The following is a 20,586-nucleotide window of genomic DNA, read 5'->3' on the forward strand; positions in this document are numbered from 1 at the left end:
TAATAAGTTCTGACAGGTTTTCTGCAAGGAAATGAGAACTGTGTAAATCAAAGCTTATACTTAAGTTTTCTATTCAATTGCTTTAGCATTAATGATAGTGAGATTTTCTTGATATAAATTTTCCATGTCCCCATATACTTTGCTTATATTATTCTTATATTAATTGATTTTCTTATAAAACGTGGTTTTGTAACAAAACATGATTCCTTCCTTGAACAATTGTATATGTAAATAAAATACAAATCATAATACTTAAGTACATTTAAATAAATATAATCTCTAGATAGTGGGTGCAACCAAGAGCTTCTGAATCAAACACACCTGGTTCCTATCCTATCAATTTATTTGTTGTGCAACCCAGTGCAATTTACTTAATTTTTCCCCAGCCCCATCTCCCACTAGTAAACTGAAATAATATCGAGCTCACAGGGTTATTGTGAGAATTAGAGATTATGTGGTAATAGTTTTCAGAGCAGTTATCACTATTATCCCTCCCATCTAGAAGAAAAATTCAGTTCAAAGAATTCTTAGCTCAGTAGAATACAATATTAACCCACTGACACTTCTCATATATTTGTTAGAATTTTTAGAGTAAATAAAAATATGTTCAAAAGGGATAGTTAATTAAATATACTAACCAGACACTGGGTAGACTTAAACACACTGACCAGACATTAACCAAGCTATACTTAAAAAGCTATTCATCATTACATTTTAAACTTTATTCTTTATAAATCTATTTTTTTAATGTTATTCTGTTCACATGGTTGATGATATCCATTTTCCTTCTCCTTTCCCTGCATTATTAAGAATTCCTACCAAGTTGTAAATCTAAAGTGCTTCATAAAGTAAGTGACAGTCTAAATTATCCAGGAAATCTAGAACAAATGAAAGAGTAAATCCATCCCCTCCCCAGAAATTTAAACCATTAAGAAACAGATGTTTTATATTAATTGTTTTTCTAGAGATAAAATTAAGTCATGCTTAAAACAGAAAAAAGTATTTTATGTTGGCTGATTGTGGCTCAAGTCATGAATTCTGAGAACTTATCATAAGAAAGAGGGAGAAAACAGTAGTTGATTAAATCACAAAAAGATAATGACCACAGGATATATCCTATTTATTTCCTAATGGTTTGGCAAACTTCAGTAGAACTTTCCTCTCATTGATACTTTTGGTAAATCTAAAATAAAGTATTTTACTGCCAGATTTCTTGGTATTAATTTGTTTTGGTGGGCAAATCATACGCTCTTTTAGTTGGCAAAATCTCCGTATAGAAAAGACTCTATAATACCAGAGATTCTAAACTCTATTGGTTATGGATTTAGGACAAAAGTTACATAGGCTCTACCACGAAAACCAGTAATGTGGTAAGACTGGGTGTTTACAAGCAGAAACAAAACAAGTTACTTAATATAATTTATTCCTTAAAAGTAAATTTACAGGACATAACATACTTCACTGATACATATGGAGTATCAGGTATTGGGGTTACAGACAGGCAAAGCTTTCTTCATACTGATGCATTTGGTAAATGCAAAAACAGAAAACCTGCCAGTTTTCTTGGAATCAACTTGCTTTAGTTGGCAAATCATACAAAATAACTCTTAGTAGGGATGTCTCAGTTCAGAAAGACCGTTTTCTCTTGTTAACCTTTACTTTTTATGGTGATTTTTTTTCTTATCAAATATCAGAAATATATAAACAAGGGAAAAGTTGATTCCAGCCCAGCGTGATATGCTACACACGGAAAAAGAATGGGCACAGAATACTGGGAAAATTGGAGAGTGCTCTTACCCTGTAAAACTAGGCATAAAGATCAAGGTAACCTAGGTGCAGGAAGGAGCTGAGGGTTTCCTATTGAGCACCCAGAACCCAACTGTGTTGAGAGAAGGGCTCCCCCACAGAAGCATGGAGTGCAGACATGGAGGGAAGCAACAGGAGAGGTGGGCCAGGAGCAAATCACTGAATGCTTTGTACTCAGGCTCAAGGAATTTAGATTTTATCCTGAGGGCACTGGAGAGCCATTGAAGGGTTTACCCAGGGAGTAAACAAGGCCTGCTTGAGGAACTGAACTGAAGTCAAGTGCTTTTCTTGCGGTCTTTCCATATACAATAAATATTAGACAGTACTCACTAACTAATGTCGAAAATTAGACCCTGCTAAATGTCAGAGTGCCAACCCACACTATTTTTTTAGCACATGGACTATTTAACACTTATATAATGCTTCCTGTATACCAGAACTTTTACAAAACACTTTATCGATATGAACCTAATCTTTACAACCCCGAACTGTATGAATATTCCCATTTTACAGCAAAGAATGCATAGACACAGGAGGTTTTCTAGCTTTCAGGGTTTTCAAGTTCACACAACTCTAAGTGGTTCAGCCAGACCCCAGAGCCTGTGCTCTTACCACTCTGCCTCACCGCCTCCTAAAGTGGAATGCTGATTCTGCAATCATGAGACTTTGGCTTTGAGACCAGTTCTGATTTTTTACTAGACAAAATTTTCTTGTTTCAGTTCCTTTGTTTATAGCAATGATTTGTCTAATCTACCCTACAGGTTTTTATGAGATTCTCGTGGAATAAGGTAGGTTAGCACATTTTGTAAACTACAAAGCATTTTAATAACATAAACTACCTAAAAGTGATTATAAAATATTTAATATTGCCATGTATATAAAGAGAAAAAAAAAATCACCTAAGAAGTTGCCTTGGATAGGAGACTAAAGGTGAATACATTTTCCACTCTACCCACTGAACGTACCTTCACTTGTTACAAAAAGTAGTGTTGCCTAAAAATTATAATGTCATGAGTTTAAGGCAAATCTTTATCTCAAAACTGCCCTCTCTTTCCAACAGAGCAAGGTGTAGTGATCAGCCACAAACAGCACTTCGCCGGGAGAGTTTCTGAATGGGATTACAGGCATACACAGATAGGTCTAGTGTGTAGCCTGGGCTAGAGATTGAGAACTGGGCTGCTTATACATGAAAGTAACAGAAAACAATTTAAAAACTAAAAAATACATGGCCTAAAATTAAAAAGACATAATGTGGAGGAAGAGATCTTTCCTTGTGCTAGTGGGCATTGAAGAGGGGAGATGTCAACATGGGGCTCAATCAGTGTGTAAAAGCCCAATGACAAGAAGCGGATCATGCATTTAGTGAGAAGGAAAAAAAAATTAGAGGTATGAGTGAACATGAAGACAAATATCTTTAGGACTCCACATGAATTTTTGTATGCACTTTAACCGTATTTCCCACTGTCTGTGGAATGAGCCATTATTTGGATGGTGAGGGCAAGAGTGACTGTGGACATCTGAAGGACTTTAGTCAATAGTCTCCCCTTGTATAGAAGAGTTGAAAAGAACAGTGCTGGAGTCAGACTGCCTGGGCTTGAATGCAGATTTCTATCACTTTTGGATGGGTAACCTTGGGCAAGTTATTTAACTGTTCTCTGCCTCAGTTTCCTCATGTGTAAAATAGGAATAATAATAATAATAATACATATTTCCTAAGCTTGTTTTGAGGAAAATGAATCAGTATACATGTAAACCACTTAATGTTTGGCATGTGGTATATCAATAATGAATGTTAGCTATAATTATTGTATACAGGTGGGTGCACCCATGCACGCAGATACACACATACATTTCACAAACAGATCTAAATACAGTACATTCTAACTTCCTTATACCTGTTTATGTTACCTACATAAAAAAGATAAGCTTTCACAGAATTGTATTAAAACCTTTCTAAAAATATAAAAGCTCAGTTATATTTCCAAGTAATATTTTAAAATCTAAATATAACTGAGCAGATGAGAAAATCATATACTTTAAACCAAAACAGAGGTGTCGAACTATAGTGTCAGACATATGTTTCAGGAAACTTCTAAGGATTTAATTCTCCCAATTATCCACTTTCATAGCACCATAAAGGTCATTTAAAAAAAAAATATATATATATGATATATTATATTAAATACATATATATAAGACTTACTATGTCAGTACTAAATATCCAAAACATTTGAAATATCTCTTGATATGTTTTATGGCTAATAAGAAACTTCTGACCCCTCCTTGGGGCATAATGAGATAAAAGGCAACATTTACAACCCATGATCCTTGTACTGATGATTTTTCCTTTATTTCTTAATCCCAGTATTCAATATTAAATAAGTAGGAAACCAGCTAGAAAATAGGACAACATCACGCGGTTGATTTTTATCTTTGATTGCTCTATGGAAAATTTGCATATGCAATTCTTTTTGTTAGATTATTTTCCTGTCCCAGATTCCCTTTGATCATCCAATGCAAGGAAGACAATAACCTGTGATTCTGAAAGCTTATCTCAAATATCCCACATTTAGTAGTGGGGAAACCCCAGGGACTAACATTTGTTGGATACCTGTTTTGCTCTAGGAATTTTACTAAGCAACATACATACTCTGCATATTATTTTATTTGCACAACAATGCTATGAGTGTGTGTTAACACTTAATTTTAACTACGTGGAATCTGAGGTGAATGGTTCAAGAACACATCACTCATACATAGCAGGGCTCACTTCATGGTCTTTACATGCTCCCATTTTGCACTACCCAGTGAGAGGCAGTTATGGCAAAGTTAATTAAAATTAAGCTACAGGGTCCTCAATGACATGGGTCACTTCCATGCCACTAAGGCACCAGCAAAGTGTTCACTAAGTCCGTATTTCTGCTACACTTGCAAAACTAAAATATTTTTGTACTCCTTTCCTTAAGGACGATTCCTCACATAGTGTAAACTTAAATCCACAAAACTGCCGCTCCCAATGCTTCCTTGTATCCTAGTCCTTACCTGGCAAGAGAAGCATTAACATACATGGACTTTGCAGAGCTCTAACCAGCCACACTCCCACAACTTATATATGCTCACCAATTAGAGAATTATCTCATTTTGATTGTTCTCCACAACAATTATGTGAAGTAGTACCATGCTACAGATACATGAACTGAGGCTAAAAAAAAATAACAGTGAGTGTCCACAGAATTCAGAGGTAGTAAATGATGGAGATTAGAAAAAAGGAAAGAAAACAAAACAAAACAGAAACAAACAAACAAAAAAAACTCCACAAAATACAAAAAAACAAAAACACAAAACAAAACAAGACTACTTTCGTTTTGAATTTCAAAGCCAGAAGTTTGGATTTGTTTTTTTCTTTTCTCTTACTTTTCTGTAATTCCATACCAAAAATCCTTTCCCTGCTTCTTTTTGCAGGCTTGAATCAAAAAACAGTGGCTCCAAATCTCCAAGATTAAATGGTTCTGTTGTTGTCGTTGCTCCTACCCCCAACTTCCAGAAAAATTAAATATGATGGTTTGAAACTAGATATGGTTAAAATCCTTCAGACACAACAGTTCCCAAGTATTTTCTACTTTTCTCAGAAGGCTGGTTGTACCCATTTTAGGAGACTCATGACAGCCATCACTATACTGCCTAGACTGTAGGGAGAAGACAGACCACTGTCATCTTCCACAAAACAGGGCAGTCAAATCACCTGTCCAGCTAGCAGCACACAGGCCAGGACTCTGCGTGAAAGCTACAACTTGGCTCAGAGAGAGCGTGCCTGCTGCGGACTGCTGGGCTGAACCGGTGCCAGCCGGACCTACCTGCTGAGTTTGTCTTTCCACAGAAGTCATTAACAAGCATCCTGGAACTGGAAGGGACAGCCAGTGCAAAGTAAATAAGTGAGCTATCTTATAAGAGACACAAAACTGACAGCGATACCTTAAACTCTTGTACTTCTAACTTAAGAATCAATTTAAAAATATTTAACTTGGTTTGTTACAATCTACTCTTTACCGTTAAGGACTGGGTCCCATGATTTATTTAACAGAAGACTATATTGTCTGATCGCTCCAGTACTTCCTTGGAGGCAGGATGTATAGATGAGCTCTTACAGGCATGGATGAGCTCTTACCCTCTTATCTTGTTTTGACTTTGCATAAATGGAGTATCTGATAGGGGAGGGGGGAAGAAGGAAGAAGGGAAAGAGAGAGAAAAGGAGGGGTAAAGGGGAAATGAGATGTGACAGATAAAAATAAGAGTGTGAAATTATCATAAGAGAAAAAAGACACTTCCCATTTCTGAGTAAAAGAACAGACTGTATTTTCTCTAAATCGTCCAATACTGAGCCGGAAACATGTTTCCAAGTAGGAACATTTTCTCACAAAGCATATGCAAAATATTTCAACCCTCCAGTTTTGGCTCTTTGATTTTTATTATTATTAGTTTTTTTTACCAGATCGTTTACTTAACAGAGTTACGAGCCCAGATTAGTTAGAACCGAAGACGTGTGTGATGGATGGAGAAGATAGCCTGGGCAATAGTCCAGCAACTATAACAGAATTAGACTCATCACAGACACTTTAATCCCAATTATTTAATCCGCGAGGTATCTAACGCCACAAGTATTTGTCATGACTCAAGAAAACTGTACAACTTACAGAGAAATAAAAGAAAATGAACTAAAGAGTTATTTTTTTCCATTAGGCGGGGATTTAAATCTTCAGAGTCAGTAAAACAAATATAAAATTAGAATGTGTGTGTGTGCTGGTATGGTATTTTTTAACAATATAAAAAATAAAACCCAAGCGCTTTTATTAATATCAAGTTCATAGTGATACCATCATGACACCCCTCCTCACTCTTTCTCCCAGCTTCACCACAACCTTAACACACAACCCAAAACATGTCCAAGTGCACAAACACAATCCTCAGGCCAAGTTCCTGCACTCTGCTTAATAAATGCACAGCAATTAAAGCCATGAACACTGAATCACTGGAAGATATAGAGGAAAGAATGCGTGACCTAGGATCAACTTCTGATCAACAAAGTTTTGTATATTCGCCAATAGTTTAAGAAATAGTTTAAATGATACTAATAAAGTACTACATAAACTGATCAGAAACTAAAGGCTGTAGAACCTACGGGGGCGGGGGGAAGAGCTAAAATAATGCTTTAAGAACAGAGCTTACTAGGTTTTCTTTAACTGAATACATTATCAATGAGATTCTAAGGACAAAACACATACTTTTTTTTAGAGGATTTTTCGGCATTCTTTAAATGGTAGAAATGACTCCTTATGGTTTCTTTAAATTGCTAAAGATTTAAAAAAAAACATTAAAAATTATACCCACATTAAATGTCAGCTAGTAATAATAAAAGTCATCATGCTAAACCACAGAGTTTTCAAAAGCTCCAAGTGGTGCAACTACTAAATTACAGTTTTATTTTATAACTTTGTAACACCTAGAATTCTCATTAGAGATACTCGATGACAAATTTGAACTTTTAGAAAAAAAAAAAAAAAGCCAGACCATAAAGTCCCACACAGTTCACCAGACACAATTTAAATTATTATGTACCTTGCAGCGTTTTTTTTATTTTATTTATTTATTTTTTGCTTTACACTAACATTATATAGCCTAAAAATTTTTAAGATGGTAATGAAATAAGTTAAAAGGTAATTTACAAATCTATTTCTCATGAGATTTGTTGATTAGAATTACATTTTAAGTCATTCAATTAAGTGTTTTCTATTGTCATTTTAATATGAATTTTAAGTTACAGCCATCTCTTATTTTATGGGATTAGAATGAGTAAAATGAATAAATCCTATACATGTGAAATCTACAGTGTCAATAGAAAAATGTAAATTCCAATCAAGTTTTAATACTCAAGAATACCTGTACCACTACCTATTTGTAATTTGATTTATAAATGGCTATTTCATAGTACAATTTACTGCATCAGTGAGCCTAGTATTTTGGTAGAAAGTTCTTTATTACAATACCTTGGATATGTTACCAAATGTATTCTAAAAAATTAGCTGTTGTCCAAAATTTGGATTTAAAATTCTTAAACATTTTTTCTTGTTCAAAAGTAAATTTTTGTCTTGTTCAAACACTTTAAAATCTATTTCATTAACTCTGAATAAAGAAATGTCTAGAAAGGCAGAAACTAAAACAGGAAAAGTAAATATATGATAAAGGGAGACTCCTTAAGCAGTCGTGCTGTTTTGGAAGTTAAAAACCAAATACTTAAAAACGGATCATTTACATTTTGATTTAAACATTTTCAATTGAACCAATAATTCAGACAAGATTTTCACAGTGAATAACTATCAAATCTTCCAGTTTTTTAACTGCTATATAATATAATAATAACATAATGCTTTGAAAAATGTTATGAATAGATCAGAGAATCTCCAGTTATTCATTTCCTATATCAAATATATCTTACTGAATAACCTATTTTGTTTATTATTTCAAAGTTATGTATTATTAAACTTTTTGTAAAAATCGTGAACTATTTAAATCTGTGTTTACAAAGCCTTTAGCACTTATTTTATTTTTTAGTGACTTTTGTATACATTCATAGAATTGTAAGTGTATCATTTAGTCTGCGATAGAACATATGATATATTTTTAATATCAATTAAAAATACCATTAGGTGTGTTTATGTATACAATAGACTAGGAAAACTCCTTTGAATAAATCACTATATAACCAACTGATTATATACATTTTGATAAAATAACTAAATATGTATTTACCCAGTAGAGCATGCCAGCAGGAACTATTCTGCTCTATAGATAAATACATACTCACCAGAGATATTAGAGCAGAAAGAATCATTGAGTCTCTAAGGTAACAATTTACATTTTTAGCTCTCATATTGATTTCATAGTTAAAAGACACTGTTTCTGGAAAGAAAACAAAAGGACAAATACTGCAATCAATTTTTAGTGATTCATAAGCAAGGCTGAATATTCAAACTTCAGTTAACTTTGATGTTTTATGAAAACTATTGTAAAGGTATTTTAAGATTGTTAAAAATGCCATAAACATCTTTGAACAATCAGATACCTCTACTGACTTAAGTTCATGTTATTCATTAGTAAAATGAAATATATCTGCTAATTTAAATTGAAAAAATAAAGTATAAAGAATTATCATTACTTTTACAGTAGTTATTTCTTCAAGATATTAACAACACATAGTAGTTAACATAATCATGCACATTATACCCTATTTTTACAGTCAAAGGTAAAAAGGTTTCTTCCAAATGAAAGAGAAATAAATTGGTCACCCAAGCAAATACATAAAAAAGCACACCAAACGAAGGAGATTCAAGTGGTCAAGTCAATAAAAAAAAAATGTAGTGAAAATAACTAAAGCATAGTCATTTTCTCAGCAGTAGTAACACTGAATAAAGTCTAATATTTAATTAACTAGACTAGGGCTGTTTTGTCTGTAAATAGCTATATCATCTCATTTTTATATTTCATGTAGAAATACTCTAAATGGTCACATTTTGTAAAGCAGAGTATTAATAATAAAAATAATGGCAAGTGATACATTTCTAAGCATAAAAAATGAATCTTTTCCCATACCAATTATATCCTATGTGAACTTACATAAAGAATTAATAATATTTACAAGTGACAATATTATAATAAGAATATTTTCAATCAAAGGAGAAATATCCATTAGAAATGCAGAAATTGTTCAACCTCTTCCCTGCCCTAAATGAGGAAATGAAATCCTCTTACATGTCACCCTGACACCCAAGAAGATCTTTGTCTACCTCAAAAAAAAAAAGGCTTACAATTTTAAGACCCAACCCTCTGCTCCCCATTTATGGTTTATAAAGCAAAAAGCCTAAACTCATGGTGGCTTCCTAGTTCCATCAATCTATGATTCAAACAGGGGTAATGGCTCTCTTTTTCTTCAGTAGCGTCCTGGTGAGGGAATAATTTTACTGTCCTTTTTCTGTGGGGTCCTGCCTCTTTATCTAAAAGGAAATGAATTACAACCAGATGACAAGGCCACACAACAAAGCCATTTGGTTTTACAAATCTATTATGTCTGTCGTCCAATCGTTTTATGGGCCTGGTCCTATTATAAACCAAGAAAGACCCTAAAACAAACTTTCTTCCTTTTTTTTCTTTCCACTGAAAACATTTACAATTTTATAATTGTTTTTCAAACAGTTTAGCCCCCCAGTTTTTCCCCTCATGTGGTGTTTCTTTCTCTCTCAGAGTCCCTCCATTCCACTTTCTCCAACATACAAAACATTCAGAGACAAGAAACTGGACTTTTCAAATACAAACTGCTGACAACTGTCAGAAGCACTTTACTGGGACATTACTGACTGTAGCTCAATGAATTAAGCTTGATTCACTGCGGGTGAATCATTTTCAATGCATAGCTGTTCAGCAGTAATTGGCCAAGAATCCCTACTGCGAAAAGCACTTGTAAAATAATGCTTGTTTACAAATACATCTCCAGACAGCAAAAAGTGGCAGTTACTGAATAAGTTCAGGGCCACCTCCAATATTCATAACAGTGGACATGCTCCCTTTACTTATTAAATCTATTAAAATTTTCACTTGTTGATACACTTGCTAACATTTGTCCTGCCTGATCAGTCTTAGACAAATTTTTTGCTTTATAGATGCCTTGGAATTATTTTACAATAAAAGTCTTGTATATTACACTGCAGTTCAAAGGTTTCTTCCACATGTTATTTATGCCTAATGTGTGTAATAAGACAACTAAAGATATATTTACATTATCCTAGAATCCAGGCTAAAGAGTAAATTTTCCTCTTTTTGTCTATTATCCAATGTATTCTAAAATTCATTTCATATCAGTCCAAGATTCTAGACACATATTTGACTTTTTCTGTTCAATTCTGCTTATTTATGTCTACCAAACTTAAATTTTAAACATGACTGGAATACCAATTATAAATGTAAACTCACATTTATTTCTATCTGCCTTGAAAATTTTTTTCTCACATAATGGGAGCATTCATATCATACACATATATAATGTATATACACACTATAGTCTGAGAAATTACTAAGCATCTATAGCTTGCAGAAAGCAAAGTATAGGAGAGCAAGTTATTAATGGAGTCAATGCATACATAAAATCTTTCTGCCCCTGATCTTCCAAAGTTCCTCCAAAAACAATAAAAAACAAACTTAAAATCTCCAATCTGAATCTTTACATAAATTAACAAACTGACTTCTGTTATAAATACCTTATATTCTTGTTCTTTGATTTAAAAGAGCAGTATCATGGAGAAACAAAAAGAAGAAGAACATAAATGTTAAAGGTCTGGGATGACACTAATGGAAAGATGTAAACTGTTGGGCAGAGACAGGATGAATGAGAAGAAGTGTGTGTGTGTGTGTGTGTGTGTGTGTGTGTAAATTTTATTTCCAGTTATGTAAAATAATGAAGTTACAAAATGTACCCCAAACAACAGACACGCTTTTACTTTTAGCGTCTTCAGAACACTGGCTGGTAAAGTACCGCTCATTGTTGGTTAGACCTCGGCAATCCCCATCTCACTGAAGCCCAAGTTTTGCTGTGTGTACCACTAGCTGGGGTAAGGACAACACAATCTGTGGGTGTTAAGTCTGTAATATCAGCCAGTCTACCTTCCACAAGACTCCAACTCCGCTTACAATAGGAGACCGATGCTATTTGCTTGCTTCCCTCCATCTCCTTTTGCCTCTTTCTCCCCGCACAGTCTCGACCCTTGTTTCCATTTAGCGCCACCTTCCCTGAGACTTCATTTCTTCCATTCTCTAACCAAGAGCTACTACTCCCTTACACCTCTACATAAGCCCATTGCCCCATCACACGTGGGAAAAAAAAAAAAAAAAACTGAAACATAAAGGAACACACGAAAGGATAAATTATATTACTAATACTATTACTCTTTAAATCCAAACCAGGATGCCCCTTTTGGTGGAATAAGACAGTTAATGAAAGGACTCCTAACCCTGTCATAATCCTCCGGACTTCTAACATAATGAATCTAACATGAGATGTCAATAAAAGGACTACGACTTCAGAAAACACTTTCTCAACTTTGTCGGGAAGGTAAAAAATGCAGACTGCTTGTGTTAAGCATGGGAGACTTTAGGTAGGTAAATAGATAGGGAGATAGATCGATCTACATGTAATCCTTAAATCAGATTTTTAAAGATAAATGTAGGGGTAAAAGAGAGAAATTCATGGGGTGGGGTAAGGAGTCTCGATCTGCCCTGCTTTTCACACGGTTTCTAGGGAGCTGGCAGTACTCCCAAACCAGCACAGCGGCTTCTCCTACAGCCAAGACACAACCCGTGCAAGTCACGAGGACACACAAGACTCCGCCGCTGCTGCTTCATCTTTCCGGTCCGGCATCCCCTGCCACACGAGTGGAAGGAAAATTTTAAGGTTCTGTGCCTCATTCGAGGCATCCGGAGCCCCAAACCGAAACCCCAACCTTGCAGCCAGGAGGGTAGGGTTTTCGATGTGTTCGTAATGGAGCTGACCGATATGAGATGCTGCCCGCCCCGCCCCCGCCCCCTCCCCCTCCCCTCCCCCGCATTGGGCTGTGCCCTTAAGCTCGGTCCCGGCGTGTAAGAGGAGCCAGCGCGGCAGAGCGGACCCGGAGGCCGAGGGCGGCGGGCCGAGGGGCTGAGCAGAGCTCGGAGAGCCGCGAACGCCGCGCAGGTGCTGCTCCCGCGCCGGCCCTACTCTCCCGGTGCAAGGTGGGGACAGTCTTCCGGGTCCGGAGCGCAGGATTGAGGGTGGGCAGGAGAGTGGGGACTCGAGGATCCGGAGCGGGGCTTTTCCTTCACGGAAACATGGGAAGACCTGACCCGGTGGGTGCCAGTAGCGCCTTCCCGGAGGCGACACTCCCTTCCCCCCCGAAACCTCCGCCTCCCGCGGCGTCCCACCTTCCCGCCTTCTTCCAATTTCGCCTCAGTGTGATTATGAGACCCCCAAAGTGAGCGACACCAGCACAGTGTGGAGCGCCTTCCTTCCTTCGCCAACCCCCTACCTCGAGAAATAAAAGCTCTTACCACCCACCCCAGAATAGCAGCGGGTGATGCCCTAAATAACAGCTCCCAGAAGGCACTCCCGTCTCCCCCAAATAAAAGCATCCAGCTACCCCCACTGCCTCCAGTTTCCCATCCCCGGCCTCAAACAACGGTTTCGAAAAGCCCCACCGCTCCCGAGATCCCCGCCACTGCTCTTCAAACAGTTCCCACTCTTTCAAGCCCGAAATGTCACTTCCCCAGGCGCTTCAAGTGAGACCCAGCCGCACCCAGCCTCCGGGCGCGGGTCTCGGAGCCCTCTTTCCTCCTGGCTTCCAACTTCCCAGCCCCCCCAAGCAGCCTGTGTCCACAGGCAGGTTCCGCGTCCAGCACTCCGCAGCTAATGTCAAACAATGCAAGCAGAGACGGCGGGATACGAGCGAAAAGGCTAGCGAAAGCGGACAACAAATGTTAGTTCGAGAGGAGGGGTGCAATTTCATCCGCGGCAGCCGCGTCCAGCGCGCCCGGACCCGCGCTTCCAGGCCCCGCCTCGCCCCTCCGCCCCTGGTCGCCGCGGTCCCCACCCCCACCGCTCTACCTTCGTTGCTGGGGCTGGCCAGGAGGGTCCGGAGCGCGGCGCACAGGAGAAGGCAAGTCCAGAGGGGGGCCCTGCGAGGTGCGGAGTAGCAGCCGGCCAGAGACACGGGGGTGCTGGGGTGGTCGTCGCCGCCGCCCGGGGGCCGCCGGCGTCCCGCACCCCGGGGCCCCGAGCCCCGCATCTTCTCTTCGCCGCCTCCGCCGCCGCTGTCCCGCGCCGCTCAGTCCACGGCTCCCGCCTCGCGGAGGGGGCGAGAGAGGCTCGCGCTTCCTCCTCTTTCCCCGTGGGCTCCTTCGCCTTCTGGCCCGCGGCTCGTCCAAATGCAGGAACCAGGGATCCTCTGAGACGTCTGAAGTTTGCTCCCGGCTCCCTACTCCCTCCTCTACACTGGGGTTAAATGAAATGGTAGTTACGGTTGATAGTGCAGTTAGGGACCGGACTCAAGGGTGTCGAGAAGGTCCCGCGTCCTGTTCTTTACCTCTTTAGACTTTTAAGGATGGGGGTCTTTTAAATGCCACTGGAGGAGAGATGAAGGCTCCTTTTCAGTCTTCAGGGCTGAAATGGACGAAGGTAAGGAAGACAAGGCATCTTAAGAAGAAATCCTCAATAAAAAGAGGAGAAAAAAGCAGGGTGGCTAAGGAGAAAGGAAGAGGAGTTGGGAAAATATAGGGTGGGGAAAATACGAGAGAGGGGAGCGGAGGAAAAGACCCAGAGTTCAAAGAGGCCGGCAGAAGGAAATAGCTGCGGGCTGAGCGCTGACGACGGAAGGACTGGCGGCGGCTAGCGGGCAAGAGCGCGGAGCCCTGCAGCGGCGGCGGCGGCCGGGAGCTGCGGCGGTTCCCGGTGCTCGGGGAGGAGACGGTGTGTGCGCCGCTGGGCAGGCGAGTTCGGAACTGCACCGCCACGGCGCGCTCCTGCTGAGTCTGGAGCTCCACGGTCTCCTCTGCCTGCCCGCTCTGCACCTCCCACCCTCCTCCCTCCTCCTCTTCCCGGCTCCCCCCCGCCCTCTGCTGCTCGCAGCCTCGCCAGTGAGAATCTACTGTAAGTGTGAGTGGCTTAGACGAAGTCACACACCCACGGAGGGAAGTAACCAGGAGGCTGCCGTGGCGAGTGTTGCCTAGCGGTCTCCGAGAAAGGCGCGTCTTTCTCCGAGGATAATTAGGGCGAAGAATTCTCCTGACGACACCTGCGAAGACCCGGGCTCCCAGGAAGCTGAAGGGAAATCAGACCTAGTTGAGCAGCAAGCCCTTAGAGGAGCGGGTCCCTTGTTTGGCATATTGCCTGCTGTCCCTCACAGGCTGTGGCATCAACAACCTTGCCGTCACATAGCCAAGCATTCGTAGGCTGTGCTCGTCCGTGGCTAGTTTCTTAAATACCCTTATTGCTCACTGCTACTGACCCTTTCTATTCTTCCAATATTTTGGCGGCTGGAATGAAATAATTAGTCAACATTTTCTTCAAAGTAAATGGTAGAATTTCTAAATATAGAAACGGTAGCTATGATTGCGATTTCAGGAAGTCAAAGAATTTGGCAATTGAGAATTGTGGTGTTCCAGTTACTTTAAGATGTGATGATTTAATTAACTAATTTCATTGATGGAACGTTTTATACTTTAGAAATGATATGATATGCAGATATATGAAATTAATTCCAGTGAAATTAATTTCAGGATATTTTAATTAAATTCGTTTTAATGTCGTGTTCTGCTGCATTGAGAGACACAAATAATTAAGAAAAACGGTTTAAAACAATTAACTTTCCATGTTTCACCCCTATTATGTCTTCCCTTACTTTATTATTTTTTCCTCAATTTTCTCATTCATTTTTTCAAAGAGATACATCTGAAGGGCAAGTTTTAGTATACTGGCATTAAAAAAACAAAAACAAAAAAATTGCAGATAAAGCAACTACCAAAAAGTGTGATTTTAGAAGAAAGGTATCTCATTTAATTTTCTGCGGAGTATCTACTGTGAAGATTGGGTTTACACTCACACCCAATAAAGTTGGTTCTGCTCACCAACTTTGATATCGAGAGCCCTGTTTGTCTTCACAATAACTTTCTCATAATCTTTAGCTGATGACATTTGTTATTTGTTTAAATATTTGCAATAAAGATGAAAGAATAAAGCGGCAGTGATGCAATTTCATGAAGAGGTGGAAGCTCATCTTTGATTTTTTTTTTCCTGAAATGTTTTGGCACCAGAAATCTAAAAGCAGCTTCTTTCTATTATAATGTGCTCCAAATGCATGCAGCAAATTTAGAGGAATGGCAGTGAATCAGTCTCTCAGTTTGGCAAAAAACCTCACAGTGAGATGAAAAGTTAAAATTTATGTTTCTATTTGAAGACCATTCAGAATGTAAGCACCTCCGCCCAAATTTATAGTTGAGTTACTTAAAAATATCTAAACAGGGCTTCCCTGGTGGCGCAGTGGTTGACAGTCCGCCTGCCGATGCAGGGGACACAGGGTCGTGTCCCGGTCCAAGGAGATCCCACATGCCGCAGAGCGGCTAGGCCCATGAGCCATGGCCACTGAGCCTGCGCGTCCAGAGCCTGTGCTCCACAACGGGAGAGGCCACAACAGTGAGACGCCCGCGTACTGAAAAAAAAAAAAAAAAAAAATCTAAACAGAATATCAAGGAAGTTATCTAAAGCCTATGAACACATAATAATGCTATGTATGAAACACAGGAAGTTTAATGGGACTTTGAGCTTATTGTTTTATTTCTTTAGGCTTCAGTATCCTCATCAGTAAAAAGAGGCATTTGGAGAAGATGATCTTCAAGTTCTCTTCTCTTCCATATCCTTTGCATTTCTGTTACTACTCTGTTCATCTGTCTCCAATTATTTACCTTTGACTACAGAATTACCAAATTTCTTCAGGCTATCTTTGAAAGCCTTCTACTACAAACGGCTTAAACAAATTTTCTATTTTAGTTTACACTAAAATTTTGAATTCAGTGTTACCTAAATTGGCTCATACCTCTCTGCTTTTACATCTGGTACTTCACTCTACAGAAGTTCCACCACCCCCTAAAAATATTTAACATTTCCCCCACCTTATTCCCTCACACACATCTCTCTCATCTAAAACCCTACTCAGTATCCAAGGAGAGGCAAGCATTCAAGACTGATTTTTCTCTTCCCAGAAAGAAGTAATTTGGTTCTCTTTCTCCAAATATCCATAGTTTATTATTTATGTCAATCAACACAATGACAATATTTCCTGAGTGAAAAACTGGAACGAATGATCTAACTATAAGTATATATATATATATTGGTATAAAGAGACAGAATTTAAACTAGGTATGTCAAAGAAAACCTGGGACACTCTTCCTTATGGTGGGAATTATTCTACCTTCTCATTAAGGGACTGAGAATACAGAATGCAAAATTCTCTGTATTCTCCAACTTACAAAATCCTTTGTATCCTCCACCTTGCTATTCTCCATCTTTGTCATGGTTGTTAAATAGTATTTATTACATATCTTTGAAAGAATGAACAGCTGTAAAATGAAGCCCCAGGGACAGCAATGAAAGTCATTTTTTGGTCTAATGAAGGTTAATCACAGACGACAACGAGGGTGATTTGGCTTTGGCCTCAATCTCTAAGGAAATCTTATATTTGACCATGTGTTGATTTCTTGGCATGGACATACTCTTAGCATACTTACATTGGATGACGGCCTTGCATGAAAACTAGATTTGTCTTTTTCTGTCATACTACAGCTTTGCACAAGAAAGGCTACTATGTTTGCATTTCTCATTGCTTGGGATAACTGCTGTGGCCTCAAAATGGTGAAAGTGGCTGGTATCTCCCTAGATCTCTACTTGGTCTGGCTTTCGTACTAAGCTTTCATGAAGAAAAGATATGAAGAATCACCTTGATATGACACGTTGAATGGTTACTACCCTATAAACGGTATTATAGTTAAATTCAATGTATTAATAAACCTGAATATATCTTCACTGCATTCAAAGTAGAACAACAACAGAAGCAATTTTAATAAGCAGACTTGCTAGTATTTACTGATGATTTGCTATGTATTAAGCATCATGTGATGTTTTATATCAATTATTTTATTTAATGTTGACACTCCAACCATCATGTCATGTTTTATATCAATTATTTTATTTAATGTTGACACTCCAACCATCATGTCTGTGTAATTATTGGCCACATATTGATGATGAGAAGACTGAGGAAATGAGGTAAGCACCCTGAGTAGTCCAACAGCTGGTAAGATGTGGAAATTTTAACCCATGGCACTGACTCTGTGTGAGAAAATTATAATGTAACAGAAGTAAAGAATAAATTTGATAACCAGTTGTTCAGGAAAAAAGAGCAATAGCCAAGAATTCTCCATTAATGGGAACAATTAATGGAAAAATGTATTCCAATTTTCAGGTTTATTTAAATCTAAAAGGAATTAGCCAAATTATACAGTACAGGTCAGTTAAATGAATAGGAAAAAACAAGAAAGGAAGGATCCTAAATGAGCATTACATGGAGAAAAAGACTGTCTCGTACACAAAAACATGTACACAATGGACACAATGGACTAAATCAAGAAAATAACAAAATTGAGGTGCGTGGACAGATAAACAGACAACACAAACAGATGGCAGGAAGCTCAGGTAAACCATGGAAGAAAACACAAGCAACAGTCTTTATAAAAATAATCTAAATAAAACTCCATAAACCAAAGAACATGTTTCCCTAAAATTTTATGTAATCTTAGCAATTTTTTACATAATTGTTTTAAATATTGTTGTCACAGTTATATTCCTTCTTTGGGAGAATTTGGGAAAAACAAGAACAAAACAAAATTTAACCCATGGTAGATGTTACATTTGAAATTATAAGATATCCTAATGAAACAATAAGATACTCTAATGAAGTTACTTTTTCAGATCCATGATTTCCTGAAAAGAATACACATATGGTGATGTCAATTATTTTGATCCCAAAGGTAAAGATTCATTAAAATATATTTATATATATATATTAAATATATAATATATAAAATAAATATTATATATATTTAATATATATAATATATTAAATATATAATTTTATTATATATAATATATATATTATATTATATACAATATATATTAAAATATATTTAAGCAATCAATAGTAGCTCTTGAAGTCCACAACCAGATTAATGCTAATATATTCATGTTTTTATATGTTGCATTTTAATTTAATTAACATAAAAACAAAAATTTTTCATTATTGTTTTTTAAGATTTTTTTTAAGTCCTAGAATCCCGGGCTTCCCTGGTGGCACAGTGGTTGAGAGTCCGCCTCTCGATGTGGGGGACGTGGGTTCATGCCCCAGTCCGGGAAGATCCCACATGCCACGGAGTGGCTGGGCCTGTGAGCCATTGCCACTGGGCCTGAGCGTTTGGAGCCTGTGCTCCGCAACGGGAGAGGCCACAACAGTGAGAGGCCCGCATAGGGCAAAAAAAAAAAAAAGTCCTAGAATCCCTTTGTCTATTAATGACCCAAATTTTTATATAACAATGTTAGATTTAATTTAATTAAATCTAATTGATTATCAGTTAAGTATGTAATTTTAAAAATAATGAATTAATAGCATTTTAATAAATTAATGAAGGTTTAAATCTATAAATTATTTCATTACTATACATTAAATGTACTGTTCATTACATTAACAATACATTAAAACACTACTCATCAGAAACTTCACTTATTAAACAGGTTCATATTATAATCAGTATTCTTTTTTTTTTTTTTACTTTCTATGAATATCGAGAACAGAATAAAATCTTCCACTATCTGTGAGTATTAGTAGAGAGTTTTATAGCAAAGAATAAGGAACAAAATATTCAAGTAAATTATAGTGATCTAAAGAGCTACCGATTTTTATTGTTGTTGTTGGTGGTTGGTTTATTCTCTAATGATCCCTATATCAAAGTGCTACAAGTGCCCATATTGCAGTGCATTAGGAGGCCAAGGCTGCTGAAGTTGATGAGGAGCCACACTGATTTGCCCAGAAGTTCGTCAGCTGCTCTTTGCCTCCAGCATCTTGAACAACTGGCATCATATGAAAACGTAGACACTGAAATAACAAGGACTCTCGGGGCTGAAGAAGTAGGAAAAGTGTGCTCAGAAGAGTCACAAGATTGAAGTGATACATTGTGAGAGTGACTCACTTCACTTAAAATTCCACTTTTCTAACCATCTTCTGGACTCCAGAAGTCTTTGCTGATATGTGAAAAATAAGCTGTATTATTTTTCATATTCAGAGAAAGGTTTTTATTAAATTCAATGCATATACTGACTTGAAATTAATAAATAATCCACATATGAGAACATATTTTATAATATAACTAGCAATAGTTTGCTGGGGGGAAAACTGATACATTTGCTCAATGATGTAAGTAAGTAAGGGGTACATTTGCAACCAAGCTTTCAATACCACTGTTGATTGTCCATGGAACCAGCTTCTAAGTAAAAGTTGGCAGTGATAATCTCATGTACTGTCACACTCTATGGGTGAGAAGTGAATCTAGAACATCTTTTGTAGGGTGGTTTCACAATATTGTTGTGCCTTTAAAATGTGGGTAACATTACACTCAACAATTACACTTATTAAAATTTAAGGAAATAAATTAATAAAAATGGATGAAAAGATTAAACATAATGGTATTTTTAATGGATAAAAATCAGAAATACTCTAATATTCAATAAGAAGTGCTAAATACATCTATATAATAGACACCATGGAAACATTTAAATGCTTGGAAGAATATGTGCATAAAAAAATAGTTCTAAAATATCAAATTATAAAGTCATATACAAAGCAATTTTTTAATATGGAAAGAAGGTATGTTCCATTAATGACATTTGTATATGACTGGTGAGATAATTTCTGCCTTTTATTTTTGTATTTTCTACCATTAGCTTTTATTATTTGTATAAAAATACAGATTTTTTTTGTAGAAAAATCAAAGTAAAAAAAATTCCAGAAGAAAATGTATATGTATTTATACACACACACAGAAAGAAAAAAAATAAAATAAAGAAGGAGAAACAGAAGAATAGAAGAGAGTTGAAAGACAGTGATAATG

General features: G+C 37.5%; 1 protein-coding gene across 4 annotated transcripts in view; it reads right to left on the minus strand.

Moving 5' to 3' along the window:
• Positions 1-14,410, minus strand: part of EPHA5 (EPH receptor A5) — a 315,334-nt gene extending 300,924 nt beyond the window's left edge. For all 4 annotated transcript variants that reach the window (XR_014295238.1, XR_014295239.1, XM_082634798.1 and 1 more), the window contains exon 1: positions 13,484-14,410. Coding sequence is in view for 2 of the 4 variants with exons in the window: in XM_082634798.1 (XP_082490924.1) it covers positions 13,484-13,664 (181 nt within the window). In the remaining 2 variants the exon portion in view is untranslated. The remainder of the gene's footprint in view (positions 1-13,483) is intronic.
• Positions 14,411-20,586: the final 6,176 nt, after the last annotated feature.

The sequence above is a fragment of the Mesoplodon mirus genome, assembly GCF_964341445.2.
Source record: "Mesoplodon mirus genome assembly, chromosome: 2".
NCBI lineage: Eukaryota > Metazoa > Chordata > Mammalia > Artiodactyla > Ziphiidae > Mesoplodon > Mesoplodon mirus.